Genomic DNA, 15,416 nt, shown 5'->3' on the forward strand with positions numbered 1-15,416 from the left:
TCTTATTCCTCACTTAAGTGTAAAATGCCTTTGTGTTCTCTCTAATCCATTCTGCCAAGCCTTTCTCGTGCCCCCTCCTGGCTCTCCTCAGACCATTTTTGAGCCCCTTCCTCGCCTGCCTGTACTCCTCTAGAGCTGAGCTTGACCCTAGCTTCCTTCACCTTATGTAAGCTACCTTCTTCGTTTTGACGAGAAGCTCCACCGCTCTCGTCATCCAAGGTTCCTTTATCTTACCACTTCTTGCCTGTCTCAGAGCAACATATTTATTCATCACTTGCAACAACTGTTCCTTAAACTGTCTCCACATGTCTATAGCGCCTTTACCATGGAACAATTGCTCCCAGTCCATGCTTCCTAACTCATGTCTAATCGCATCATAGTTTCCTCTTCCCCAATTAAATATCCTCCCATTATGCCTAATCCTCTCCTTCTCCATAGCTATGTAGACTGTGAGGCAGTTGTGGTCACTATCACCAAAATGCTCTCCCACCACAAGATCTGATACCTGCCCCGGCTCGTTTCCAAGCACCAAGTCTAGAATGGCCTCTCCCCTCGTCGGCCTGTCAATGTACTGAGTTAGGAAACCCTCCTGAACACACCTTACAAAAACAGCTCCATTCAAATCTTCTGCTTGAAGGAGGTTCCATTCAATATTGGGAAAGTTAAAGTCACCCACTACAACAACCCTACTATGTCCACACTTTTCCAAAATCTGCCGACCTATGCTTTCTTCAATCTCCCTGCTGCTTTTGGGGGGCCTGTAGTAAACCCCTAACGAGGTGACTGGTCCCTAGCTATTCCTAATTTCCACCCATACTGACTCGGTAGGCAGATCTTTCTGTAGCTTCTGGAAGCTTCTGTAGCTGTGATACCCTCGCTGATTAGTAGTGCTACACCCCCTCCTCTTTTTCCCCCCTCCCTATTCTTTTTAAATGCACTAAACCCTGGAACATCCAGCAACCATTCCTGCCCCTGAGAAACCCATGTCTCTGTTATAGCCACAACATCATAGCACTAGGTACTGATCCATGCTCTAAGTTCATCACTTTTATTCCTGATACTCCTTGCATTAAAACAAACACACTTTAACCGATCCCTTGGTTCCTTCCCAGGAAAATCCTTCCCACTAGCTGGTCTACCTCTTGCTATTGCCTCATCTGCATCAACTCTTACCTCCGGTATACAGCTCAGGTTCCCACCTCCCTGCCATACTAGTTTAAACCCTCTCGAACTACTCGAGCAAACCTTCCACCCAGGACATTGGTTGCAACATCTGACCTGTACAAGAAGGTCAGATGCAACCCGTCCTTCTTGTACAGGTCCCACCTTCCCCAGAAGGCATCCCAATTATCTACATATCTGAAGCCCTCCCTCCTACACCAGCTGCGCAGCCACGTATTAAGCTGCGCCCGCTCCCTGTTCCTCGCCTCGCTATCTTGTGGCACTGGTAGTAAACTAGAGAACACTACTCTGTTCGTCCTGCTTTGCAGCTTCCATTCTAACTCCCTGAAATCACTTTTTATATCCTCAATCCTTTTTCTGGCTATATCATTAGTGCCAATATGTAACACGATTTCTGGCTGTTCACCCTCCCCTTTTAGAACCTTATACACCCGATTGGAGACGTCCCGGACCTTGGCACCAGGGAGGCAACATACATTCGGGAATCCCAATCCTGACCACAAAATCTCCTGTCGATTCCCCTAACTATCGAGTCCCCTACCACGAGTACTTTACCACGCAGTTCTTCACACACTTACTAATGAAATCCGTGACGATAGTGGTGCACTTGTTCAGGTTTTCCCTGACTGTTTGAATATGATCCAGTTCAACAATTCCAAGCAGTCCAGGAGATGCTTTTCTGCTGCCTTGGACCAACACTGCATTTCTTTCTGTGAAAAATCCTTCTGTTTCAGCTTCTGTTTGCAAGCTGGGAAGAGGAACACTGTGTTATGATCTGATTTTTCTGAAATGTGGACGGGGGAGTGGAATGGTAGGCATTTTTGATGGTTGCACAGCAGTGGTGCAGGATGTTCAGTACTCAAGTGGAAGAGGAGGTGTGTTGGTGGTATTTTGGCAACACCCTCTTGAGGCTAGTCTGGTTGAAGCTGCTGGCCAAAATGAATAAGGCTGCGGGCAATTTTGTCTCCAGAGTTTCTGTGGTGGTGTAAATTTCATCCAGGGAATTCTTCACATACGCATGTTGTGAAATGTAGACTGCTGTCAGGATGGCGGAGGTGAACTTGCACGGCAGACAGTAGGGACTGCATTTCACTGCAAGGTATTCTAGGTCCGCGGAGCAGTGGTTCGCCAGGGTCACCACATCTGAGCACCAGGCGATGTTGGTTAGGAAGCATATCTCTCCACCCTTTCCCTTACCCAAAGATGCTGTGCAGTCCATGCAATGTATGGAGAACCCCTCAGCTTGCAAGGCACAGTGAGGTATGGTAGGAGTGAGCCAAGTCTCAATAAACCAAAACACACAACAATCTCTCAGTTCCTTTTGGAAGGTAAATCTAGATCTGGGTTCATCCAGATATGGGCAAGTGCAGGCAGGTGGGGCTAGTTTATTTTGTGGCTAAGGTCGGCATGGACTGGTTGGGCCGAAGGGTCTGTTTCCATGCTGTATGAATCAGTGACTTCATGACCTCCATTCTAAGATTGGCTCTTTTTTTTGAAAACTTGATTTAGCTGCTTATTTCCATTGTTTCCTATAACGTTTTTACATTGTAGAGTTTATTTTTGCCAACAGTTGTGAAGATGGTGACATTCTAACCATGTTCCATGGGGTTTATGCAGGAGTGCTTGTGCCTCAGGTATTTACCATTCATTTCAAATGGTCTGTGGGATCTTGTTTCTCCACCCAGGCACATCTATTTGGCCAAGTCTGAAAATATCTGCTTTTCTCATGAGAGAAGCAATGAGGAAACCAAGCTGCTTAACTTGTACACAAAGCAAATTCTATGAAGCCTTGTTCATTACTCCAAAGATCACCATATAACTGTAACTAAGCTCTGTCAAACCGGCATTAGTGGCATTTGGCACAATAGTTTGACTACTGTCCATTGATGCAGACACTTAGTGTGACAGAAACCTGTATCTGTCAGAAGAATTCATCAGTCACATCTTTTCCTGCAGACAGGAAGCAATAGCAGCAGGTTACAATATTTTGCCACGTAACCGTAAGGATCCCAACATGAGTCTACTTAATTTGGGGTTCCTATCCTGGCTGCTATATCTGGAAGCTCAGGTACCCTTGGGTTAAAGTTCCCATTCCAGTGTATGTACATGAACCATCGATCCATGTGATGCATTCTGAATAATCTATAACAATTAGTCTAGTTGGGGTCAGCATGAGACGATACTGCATTTATTTGAAAATAATAATTTTCCAGCATGGCAACTGCTGTACAGGACCCCCATTTGCAGACAGCTGTGACTAATTAACCAATGCTTCGAAACCAGGGTGAACAAGCAGGATGCTGGAAGAACACAGCAGTCAGGCAGCTTCAGGAGGTAGAGAATTCAATGTTTTGGGTGTAACCCTTCTTCAGGACTCGCTGGCTTCCTGTGTTCTTCCAGCCACCTGCTTTTCTACCTTGGATTCCAACATCCATAGTACTTTTTTGTCTCTAAATATGTTTGCGACCAGGGTGAGGGTCAATAGGAAAGGGAGAGACGGAAACTGGAAAATAAGGACTGAAGAGAGAACTGTTGATAAAAGTATTCAGGGAAAGACAAAGACTGGGAATAAGAGCTCAGTGGAGATTAAGAATGGGGAATCGGGGGGAGGTGAAGATTGAAAATGGAGATTTGGTGGAAAGTTTGAAATTGAGAATGGGAAGTCAGAGGAGAGGTGAGGTTATGAATGGGTAGTCAGGGAAGAGATGGAGTTGAGTTTGGAGATTTGGGGTGAAGTTAGTGGTTCTGAATGGAGAGTCAGGTGAGAGGTGGAGATTGGAAATGGAATTGAGAATATGAGGTTAGGGAAAGTGGTCTTGAGCATGGGTAAGATGGCAGTAAGATATTGGTAGAGTAGGCCTCTGAGCCTGGGGCTTCACCTGACCAAGGAGCAGTGTTCCGAAAGCTATGATTTCAAATAAACCTGTTGGATTATAACCTGGTGTTGTGAAACATCTGACTCAGTGAAGGCAAGTTATAGTCATATATTTTAAGGTACACACTTCATTCAATGAAATGAATCTTCAGTTTTTAAATTGAAGAATGTGCTCCTGTAAAAATGACCACTAACCGTTTCTCTGGTTTGTGCATTAAAAAAAAAAGTGTGTTAAACTGATTGGCTGGCAGCTACATCAGTGCCAGTAGTTATAGATCTCCATGGTGTGTTCAGTCAGGTTTGAAGACAGAACCATGGAGATCTAATAGATTTGAGTCTGAGGTGAGTTAGGCAGCTTTGAGTAGAGAGGGTTTTGACACCTTACCAACAGGAATGAAGGGGTTTAGATGTATTTTAAAGTAAGTCTGGATAGCAAAAGGGGGTACTATCTTCTTGGTGAGGGGTATTGTCCTTTATCCATCAGCTGGGGCCTTGTAATATCTAACTCCTTGATCCACCCATAGATTGTGTGATGTCAGCAGTCAATGGAACATATGTAAACAATTCCACGACAACACAACAACAAATAAATTTGGAAAAATTTGGAAAAAACATAAGAAGACAGTCATGTTTATTTCTTTTTAATTTTTTAAATGCTTTCTGCACAAAGAGAAGGGTGACAGAAATGACAATAAGCTGTGCCTGGAGAACTGGAGGCTGTAATATTGTAATGACCTTCTGGTCCAAAGATGATAAGCAACTCACTTCATCCTCTTCAGAAAACCTATCCCTTTGAGAGAATCCTGAAAATATATTCAGCCATTGAATTCAACCGAAGTACACTTCAGGAATGAAGATAGCTGCCTTTCAGGCCTTCAACTCATATTTTATTTGAGAATAAGACAGTCACCAGAATTATAAAGGAAGAGAAAGTGGGGACCACAGGTACTGATGATCAAAGTTAAAAAGTGTGGTGCTAGAAAAGCACAGCCGATCAGGCAGCATCCGAGGAGCAGGAGAGTTGACATTTCGAGCATAAGCTCTTTATCAGGTCTTGATGAAGGGCTTATGCCCGAAACATAGCATCTCCTGCTCCTCGGAAGTTGCCTGACTGGCTGTGCTTTGCCAGCACCACACTTTTTGACCAGAATTATAAAACTGACCTTTTAGGTAAATGCTTGTAAATTCCTCTCTTCCTTTTACTCTGACTGGGTAAGTGTGCTTATGTGAGTGGGTGTTATCACATGAGAGTTTGAGGTCAGTGCTTAAATAAGCATTTCACTTGTTGAAACCCATGCAAAGCTACTGTTGATTAATTAACTGTCTGCATGGAGCCACAGGTTAAAGAACCATACACACATTTTCATCTCAAAAATTATTGACACTGCTGGAAAGGGAAAAAGGATTTCAGCAGTTCCTTCTCACCCTGTCTGTAACAATGTGGTCGTCTATGTAGTACACCAGTTATTACCGATTACACAATGATAAAATATCTTATTCACTCTGATGTTCCCTCCCGCATCTAGTCTTACAAACCAACTTCCCTCAAATGATATGAGTCAAAATCCCACCATTGATCAGTGTGATATGTTGAATGCATAATTTGTTCATGTGTTTCAGGTTTTTGATGAAAATTGATTAACTAACCTGAAAAAATAGGAGAAAGTGAGGACTGCAGATACTGGAGATCAGAGTTAAAAAGCGTGGTGCTCGAAAAGCACAGCAGATCAGGCAGCATCTGAGGAGCAGGAGAATCAACATTTAGGCATAAGCCCTCCATTGGGATGCTGCCTGATCTGCTGTGCTTTTCCAGCTGCACACTTTTTGACTTTATCTGAAAAAATAGTTAAGCATAAAAACTCCTTCAGCTTGTCCCCATCAGAAGATAGGATGTTTTTGACTGACCTTAACTTGACTGTCATTGTTTTATTAGTTCAGTCATGAATTAAATATCAAACTTTAAAGAAGTGTATTTGCCTCTGCTGTTAAACAATTTTTTTAAAAGCGGCAGTAAATATTTATTCTCAACCATTTTTAATCTCAGTAAAAAATGAGGAAGAAAAGCATTCATGTGATATCAGACAGTACAATTACTAAATTAAGAGATTTATTTATACATTTATACATAAAATCAGTGAAAACAATTGTTCCAAAATGGTTCATCATCCAGTTTGGTGGATTCCTGTTGTATTTCAAACATGATTCAGCAATTATTCTGATGGATCTAATTCGATGAGGGCTGAGATTTCCAAAGGAGATTTTATGGTCCTATTTCGGGGTGGAATCAGTCCACCCCGAAATAAGATTAATGATGAGAAGACAGCTTAGCCAGTTTGGAGCTGTTCCCTCAACTGGGCATCAAAAGAAGCATAGTACATCTGGCCTCATCACAGTCATCAATAGACAGAACAAGTGGAAGTTAGCACCTAGACGTCAAGGCCATAAACATGGCCAGATGTTTGAAGATCCTCTCTTTAGTAGACATGCTCCTCTGACACAATCAATGGTAACAATTAATAATAATAGATGCTGTCCTAGTGTGATTGCTGAATGCTATTCCTGTATACCTTTGACTAATGATGGCTTTTTTAATGATTTTTGTGCACAGATATCACTACAGTACTCAAAAGGCTGCTGCAACAAATTGTCATTCATCTCTTTCTTCTTCAGCTGTTTCTGTGTCATCGACTCTTCACTTTTGCTCTTGGATGTCCATTCAGCTGATGACATCGTGTACAATTGGGCAAGAAGCTAGTTGAGCTTTTGCTTCAGATATAAAGTAGTCTCTCATTAATGCCGCCATTGCATTCAGAATAATCTGAAAATACCATGAAGTATTACACATTTACAAAGGTGAATAAAGGGAACTATGGAGCTATGAGGGAGGAGCTGGCCAAAGTTCAATGGTGCAATACCTTAGCAGGGATGACCGTGGAGGAACAATGGCGGATATTTCTGTGTATAATGCAGAAGTTGCAGGATCAGTTCATTCCAAAAAGGAAGAAAGATCCCAGGAGGAGGCATGGGCGGCCGTGGCTGATGAGGGAAGTTAAGAAACATATAAAGTTAAAAGAGAAAAAGTATAACATAGCTAAGATAAGTGGGAAAACTGAGGACTGGGAAGCTTTTAAAGAGCAACAGAGGATTACTAAGAAGGAAATACGCAGAGGAAAAATGAGGTACGAAGGTAAACTGGCCAATAATATAAAGGAGGATAGTAAAAGCTTTTTTAGGTATGTGGAAGGCAAAAAAATGGTTAAGACTAAAAATTGGGCCCTTGAAGACAGAGCTGAAAATGTGTTGCTGAAGAAGGGCTTATGCCCGAAACGTCGATTCTCCTGTTCCCTGGATGCTGCCTGACCTGCTGCGCTTTTCCAGCAACACATTTTCAGCTCTGATCTCCAGCATCTGCAGTCCTCACTTTCCCTTGAAGACAGAAACAGGGGAATATATTACAGGGAACAAAGAAATGGCAGAAGAATTAAATGCGTACTTCAGATCTGTGTTCACTGGGGAAGACACAAGCAATCTCCCTGAGGTAACAGTGGCTGAAGGACCTGAACTTAAGGGAATTTATATTTGCCAGGATTTGGTGTTGGAGAGACTGTTAGGTCTGAAGGTTGATAAGTCTCCGAGGTCTGATGTTCTACATCCCAGGATACTGAAGGAGGTGGTTCGGGAAATCGTGGATGCGTTGGTGATTATTTTCCAGAGTTCGATAGATTCGGGGTCAGTTCCTGAGGATTGGATGGTGGCTAATGTTGTACCACTTTTTAAGAAAGGTGGGAGAGAGAAAGCAAGAAATTATAGACCAGTTAGTCTGACCTCAGTGGTGGGAAAGATGCTGGAAAGATAAAGGAAAGATAAAGGATGAAATTACGGCACATCTGGATAGTAGTAACAGGATAGGACAGAGTCAGCATGGATTTATGAAGGGGAAATCATGCTTGACTAATCTTCTGGAATTTTTTGAGGATGTAACTCTGAAGATGGACGAGGGAGATCCAGTAGATGTAGTGTACCTGAACTTTCAGAAAGCTTTTGATAAAGTCCCACATAGGAGGTTAGTGAGAAAAATTAGGGCGCATGGTATTGGGGGCAAAGTACTAGATTGGATTGAAAATTGGTTGGCTGATAGGAAACAAAGGGTAGTGATAAACGGCTCCATTTTGGAATGGCAGGCAGTGACCAGTGGGGTACCGCAGGGATCCGTGCTGGGACCGCAGCTTTTTACAATATATGTTAATGATATAGAAGATGGTATCAGCAATAACATTAGCAAATTTGCTGATGATACAAAGCTGGGTGGCAGGGTGAAATGTGATGAGGATGTTAGGAGATTACAGGGTGACCTGGACAAGTTAGGTGAGTGGGCCGATGCATGGCAGATGCAGTTTAATGTGAATAAATGTATGGTTATCCACTTTGGTGGCAAGAACAGGAAGGCAGATTACTACCTCAATGGAGTCAATTTAGGTAAAGGGGCAGTACAGAGAGATCTGGGTGTTCTTGTACACTAGTCAATGAAGGCAAGCATGCAGGTACAGCAGGTAGTAAAGAAGGCTAATAGCATGCTGGCCTTCATAACAAGAGGAATTGAGTATAGAAGCAAAGAGGTTCTTCTGCAGCTGTGCAGGGCACTGGTGAGACCACACCTGGAGTACTGTGTGCAGTTCTGGTCTCCAAATTTGAGGAAATACATTCTGGCTATTGAGGGAGTGCAGCGTAGGTTCACGAGGTCAATTCCTGGAATGGCGGGATTACCTTACACGGAAAGACTGAAGCGACTGGGCTTGTATACCCTTGAGTGCAGAAGACTGAGAAGGGATCTGATTGAGACATATAAGATTATGAAAGGATTGGACACTCTGGCAGCAGGAAACATGTTTCTGCTGATGGGTGAGTGCCGAACCAGAGGACACAGCTTAAAAATACGGTGTAGACCATTTAGGACAGAGATGAGGAGAAACTTCTTCACCCAGAGAGTGGTGGCTGTGTGGAATGCTCTGCCACAGCGGGCAGTGGAGGCCCAGTCTCTGGATTCATTTAAGAAAGAGTTGGATAGAGCTCTCAAAGATAGTGGAATCAAGGGTTATGGAACTAAGGCAGGAAGAGGATACTGATTAGGAATGATCAGCCATGATCATATTGAATGGCGGTGCAGGCTCGAAGGGCAGAATTGCCTACTCCTGCACCTATTGTCTATTGTGTATTGTCTATTGTGATAAATCAGCTCATGTAAATGTATTCACAGTTAAGTTAATCAATAGGTTTGAAGGAAAAACTTGCAGAAAGACTTGAATTAAACTCCACAATTGAAAAATTTGTTACATACTGCGCCGTGAAATGTGTTTGATTAACGTTATCATAACTAATTTTCAAAACCACTTTATGAAATGCCTACTGGAGAACGGTACAAATTTCTATCATGCTTATAATAAGTGTTCCAAGGTTCAAACAAGTGCAAATAAGATAATTAACCTTCTTTTACTCTCAAGTGCGTAAGAACACAGGAATAAGAGGTCATTCAACCCATCACACTTTCTCCGACATTCAATTGGATCATAGCTGATTGTCTACTTCAAAGCCTCTTTCTTTTGTTATTTACAGGTCCCTTAGTCTCCAGAAACCTATCAATTTCTGTCTTGAAAATGTTCAATACTTAAGCTTCCATAGTTGTATGGGGCAAAGAATTCCAAAGATTCACCAATATATAAGTGAAAATTCCCACTCAACTAAATCTTAAATTGCCTAACCCTTCATCTGAGACCATGGCCCTTCCTTCTAGACTTACCAGGCAGGAAACAGTGCACAGTCGGCTCTTTTATACGTTACGTTCTTGTGTAACCCCATGTTACAGAACAATCGCAGTTTAGAAACAGCCCTTAAATGGTTGGCATACTCATGTTATAGCCTATGCATGTTTTAGAAGTTCATGCTGTAGAAACAGCATCACTAGTTCGTCAATTGCGCTACAGCGAATTTGCAAGTTATAACAAACAGAACAACTGGTATTTAGCCTCATCCTGTCCCCTAAGTTTAAATGAGATCACCTCTCAAACTTTGAAACCTTAGAGTGAATGAGTCTAGTTTCCATGAGCTCTTCTCACTAAAGAAACCCAGGGATTAGTCTGGTGAACCTCCATTGCACTCCCGCTATGGCAAATATATATATTTTGAATGTGACCAAAACTGTGTTCAACGCCCAAGGATTCATACAGCTGCAGTAACACATCTTTACATTTGTACTCAAATCCTAGAAGGCCTTGCTTTGTATTTGCTTACTATATCTAGCTAGCTCTTAGTGTGTCATAAACAACGAAACCCAGGTACCTTTAGGTACCAGCACTTCCCAATCTCTCTGTTGAAGAAATACTCTGCCTTTCTGTTTCATCTAGCAAGCAGAGATCTTTGCCACACAGGGTAACTCCATACTTATTTGCATTAATTTCTACATGCCAAGTTCTAGTTCATTCATGTAGCCTGTCCAAGACCCCTTGCAGCAACCTTTCTTCTTCTTCAAATATGCATAGTTCTGTATTATTAGCAAATTTGGGAATATTACATTTGGTCCCCATATCCAAATCACTGATAACAATTGCAAACAGTTGAGGCCCGAGCACTGATCAGTGCAGCACCCCACTAGTTATCCTGAGAATGACCTGTTTATTCCTACTATCTGCTTTCTGTCTGTTAACCAATTCTCGTGTATACTAACATATACTCCCCCAATTTCATGCACTCTAACTTTGTTCATTAATCTGCTGCATGGAACCTTCACAAAAACCTTGTGAGATATAAATACAACACATAGTTACCTATCCTACTAGTGTATCCATCTGAAAAGTAACATCCTTAAAAGCCTTCAAAAAGTTTGTCATGCATGATTTCCCTTTTATATATCCATGTTGACTCAGCTCAATCCAATTTTACCATGCTTTCTAATTGTCCAGTTATCAAACATCTAAACATGTAGTTTTTTATGCCCTCTCTTTCCTTGAACAGGTTGTATTTACTACTTTCTAAGTGGATTGTGGCATTAACAAGGCAATTAACAAGCTATAATCCTGCCTAATTTGTACCTTGTTGCTGTTCAGTGAGAAATGCAAAAAAAATGCAACAAATTGAGATAGGCAGATATCTGGTGAGTAGTGAGGTGTTCCAGGAATGGCGTAGATGGGGATAGAATCGGATGTAATGGACACCATTGGGTAGGATAGGTAGTTAATGAGGTGCATTTGGCAAGACACAGCAAGAAATCTCACAAAGTTTCCTATCAGGAATCCTCCAAACAATTCAATGCCACTGATACTTACCCAAAACAAAACACAATATTCAACCAAAGGAGTCTTACAAAATTGTTCACAGCGCAACATGATTTATCTTACGGATTTAACTGCAGTTGGATGAAAAGTGTACTTAGCTCAAGGAGAATCATGAGAGACTTTTTGAAATGAAATTGAAATGTTCAAGCATTAACAGAAATTCATAGATGACAACTTCCCTGCTGATACTCATCAAAAACCTGACAGAAAAAGAGCCACTTAGATTAAAGGTTGCAATTGTTAGAAATATAATTACCTTGACTAAAATACAATGGATGGGTTGATACTCCAGACCTGAGCTGATCCAATTCCTAAAATGAAACAGGACTCAACGATTTGAATAGTACCTATTTTTAAGTTTGAACTTATAGAAGTCTGCCTGTGGACAGCCATTTTGTACATTTTGATCTCAAGAAAAGCTGTTCAGACAGTTCCAGTCACCACTCTCAATGAAAATAAATGTCAATGGCATGTGAATGTTGGTTTTTCTCTCCAACAACAGGAGTTACAGACATTTGATCCCAGGGTGTAGAGTCCAAGGGAACGTGAACAGCACTTCTTCCTATTCTGCTGAAAAAGTTTCAAGTGTCATTCCGGCACAACCTGTAAGAAAAGATAGCTGTCACATGTTTCCTAGAAGTTGCTGTATCTACTGACTCTGCCTACAATGGACAATTCCAACTTTCACCTGCAGAAGCCTTTGTAGTTGCTAAATCTTGCTTTATTCTTCAACCTCTTCACTGCAGGAAGAGGCTCATTAAGCAAAATAGGCCTAAAATGATAGTAGAGATTGATCTCATTTTCAGCTTTATATATAATATCTATCTTTATTTAAATCTTTGCTTCTGTATTTTAGCTAAATTTTTTTAACATTTGTTATTTACTTAACTTCCAACAACATTTGCATCATAAACTATTCTTTCACCTTGTTTAAAGCATAATGCTATGCTACTGGTTACTTAAAATTAAAACGACCATAATTAAAGAGGTCTACATAGAAGCGTAAATAAATTATTAGTTTATGTATTAAATCCTGATAGATATGACAAAGTAGATATGGAGAGGATGCTTCCTCCAATGTGAGGATCGAGAATCAGGGGTCACTGTTTAAAAGCCGGTGACACCCATTTAAAACTGAGACAAAGCCAATCTCTTTCTCTCCAATGGTTGAGAGTCTTTAGAAATTCCTTCCTGAAAGGTGGTGGGAAGCAGAGCACTTTAATCTTGTTCAACAAAGGCTATTCTTCTCAACAATGCTGTCATGGTCGGCAGAACTGTTGGTTTGAGAACACTGTCTGATCCGCCATGATGTTATTGACTGGTGGAGCAGGCTCGAGAGTCTGAATGATCTATTCTTGCTCCTAATTTATTTGTTCATTAGTTTGCAGAACACTCTGAGGGCATATCTGATACATGGCAGATGCAGGATAATCTGGATAAATGTGAAGTTATATGGTTTGGTTGCAAAAAGAGGAAGTAGTTTATTATCTGAATGGTTATAAATTAAGAAAGAGGAATGTGGAACATAAATGCAATGTTTGAACGTCTTCATACATCAAAGGTAAGTATGGAGGTGCAGCAGATGGGAAAGAAATCAAATGGTATGTTAGCCTTTTAGTGAGAGAATTTGAGTATAGGATGTTTTGCTGCAATTATATAGTGCCTTGGTGAGACTTTGGAATGTTGTGTGCAGTTTCAATCTCCTTATTTTAAGAAGGATGTTCTTGCAATAGAGGAAGTGCAACAATGATCTATCAGACTGATTCCTGTGATGGCAGAACCAACGCATGAGGAGACGGATTATATTTGCTGGAGAGGGATTATATTTAAGGTAGATACAGGAAGGCTGTTCCCGATGATGTTAGTCCGTAAGTGGAGCAAAACTGTTGGAAGCTGCAAGGCAAAGGGACTTGGGGTAGTTATGCATGAAAGACAGAAAGTGAGCACACAGGTGCAGCAGGCAACCAGCAAGGCTAATGGAATGTTGGATCATTTTTTAAAGGTGTTGGAATCTAAGAGTAGGGAAGTCTTACTACGACGGTACAAGGTACAGATGAGACCGCATCTGGAGTACTGTGAGCAGTTTTTTTTAAAGAAAATATATTATTTCATTGAATATAGTTCAGAGAAAGTTCACTAGGATTGTGCCTGATCTGGAGGGATTAACCTATGAGCAAAGATTAAACAGGTTAAGATTCTACTCATTGGAATTTAGAAGAAAAAGAGGTGATCTTATTGAAACATATGGGATTCTTAAGGGAATTGACAAGATTAATGCTGAGAGAATGTTTCTCCTCATGGGAGAGTCTAGGACCAGAGGGCATAGGCCTAGAATTAAGGGGTGCCAACTGAAGACTGAGATAAGGAGGAATTTCTTTATTCAGAGAGTTGTGAATTTTTGAAACTCCTTGCCATGGAGAGGTGTTGGGGTATATTTGTGTATATTTAGGGCTGAGATCAATAGCTATTTGATCAGTAGGGGAATCAGGGTTACGGGGATGGGGCAAGAAAGTGGATGGGAAGAGTGTTGGCCGTGATCCTATTGAAATGCAGAGGAGTTGTTCTTATTTTTCCATGGTCTTCTAATGGTCAAAGAACCAGGGGTCACAGTCCAGGGATGCAGGGCAAACCATTTAGGAATATGGTGAGAATAAATGTCTTCACTCAGAGCATGGTGAACCAGTAGAAATCATTACCACAGAAAGCAGTCATGGCTAAAATATTGTATGATTTCAAAAAGGACCTAGGTAGAGCACTTGGGGCAAAAGGGATCAAAGGATATAGGGGAAAAATGGGAACATGCTGCTGGATTGAATGATCAACCATGATCATAATGAATGGTAGAGCAAGCTCAAAGGGCCAAATGGTCTAATCCTGCTCCTATTTCTATGTTTCTATGGTCATGACAGTAGATAAGATGTATAAATTCTAAAAACCTAAAAAGGAACCAAAATTCGGGAAATTCCCAGCAGAACCATTTATAACCAGAGGTGAGAAAGTAGGTTCACAGCTCAGATGACCGATATGTTTTGCAGAATTCGAGAGGACAAGTGACTTTTTTTGAACAAACTGACTCGACATTAAAGGGAAGGGACAACAACAATGTGATGGATAATTTCAGGTTCCTTTTTGGACCTTTAATCTCACACCTGAATAATCCAAAATTTGACAATTAAGATTCCTGCCCTGACTTGTTGCAATCATTGCAGGCACCCTGCATTTTTTTTGTACTCATTATTCAAAGTATGAATCCCAGGGTATAACAACCAAAGCAGGAATATATCATTAAAAAAGTTGGGAAATGAATCAACCAGTGAATCCTGGTGCAATGTTGCTACTCAATATTCTTATTTTCATTCTTATTTCCTGCGTCTGCATGTATGCCTTTTTTCTCCCTTGGAATTGGTGTGGTAAACATTTAATGTGTTGAACTGATTTCTTAATGTGCTGACTTCTTTTAATATGCCCAAATTACTAACACTATAGTATAGAAACAACTGTGTTGAGATTGCAGCTGACGTCTTCTAATTGACCTTTACATTTGGTGAATAGTTTCTGAGGATGGAAAGTATCTAGTGAACAATTTCCATTGTGTAATATTTTATTCCTCTTACCTTTCTCATTGTTGAAGCAAGCTGAATATGTTGTGAAATTTCCACATTTTCATCTTTTCACTTAGTTCATCTGTTTCATAAATAGTCTTTAACAATGTCTCAAAACAGTTAGACTGAGTCTGGCCTGTAAGTCTCTAATGGAAGAAAAAAATGCAAATATACAATTCTCTGTCAATCAATGGTTATTAGGATTGCTAACTTCTTCTGTAATTTTTATTTGTAAACTGAAAGATATTAGTACTATGGAGTTACTTCTTCATGTTTTTCCACCAATGTTAGCATTAATTACTTATCAAAATTATACATCATGCTGTTAGAGGAAAAATAAATGCCCTCTAATGAAGATGGAAAGTGCTCCCCATCATAGGGGAGACAATAGTTGGGAGTTGTTATGTGAGTGGTCTGATTGGTAATGGAGGG

General features: G+C 40.9%; 1 protein-coding gene across 1 annotated transcript in view; it reads right to left on the bottom strand.

Annotated features, from left to right (window-relative positions):
- Positions 1-6,631: 6,631 nt before the first annotated feature.
- gckr (glucokinase (hexokinase 4) regulator) overlaps positions 6,632-15,416 on the bottom strand; it is a 119,031-nt gene continuing 110,246 nt past the window's right edge. Inside the window, 3 exon segments of the mRNA XM_087976631.1 lie at positions 6,632-6,875; positions 14,997-15,049; positions 15,052-15,130. Coding sequence (XP_087832757.1) covers positions 6,750-6,875; positions 14,997-15,049; positions 15,052-15,130 — 258 coding nt within the window. The 3' untranslated portion in view covers positions 6,632-6,749.

This window comes from Chiloscyllium plagiosum, unplaced genomic scaffold (assembly GCF_037043375.1).
Source record: "Chiloscyllium plagiosum isolate Xiang-an unplaced genomic scaffold, Cpla_swu_hap1 HiC_scaffold_3, whole genome shotgun sequence".
Classification (NCBI taxonomy): Eukaryota; Metazoa; Chordata; class Chondrichthyes; order Orectolobiformes; family Hemiscylliidae; genus Chiloscyllium; species Chiloscyllium plagiosum.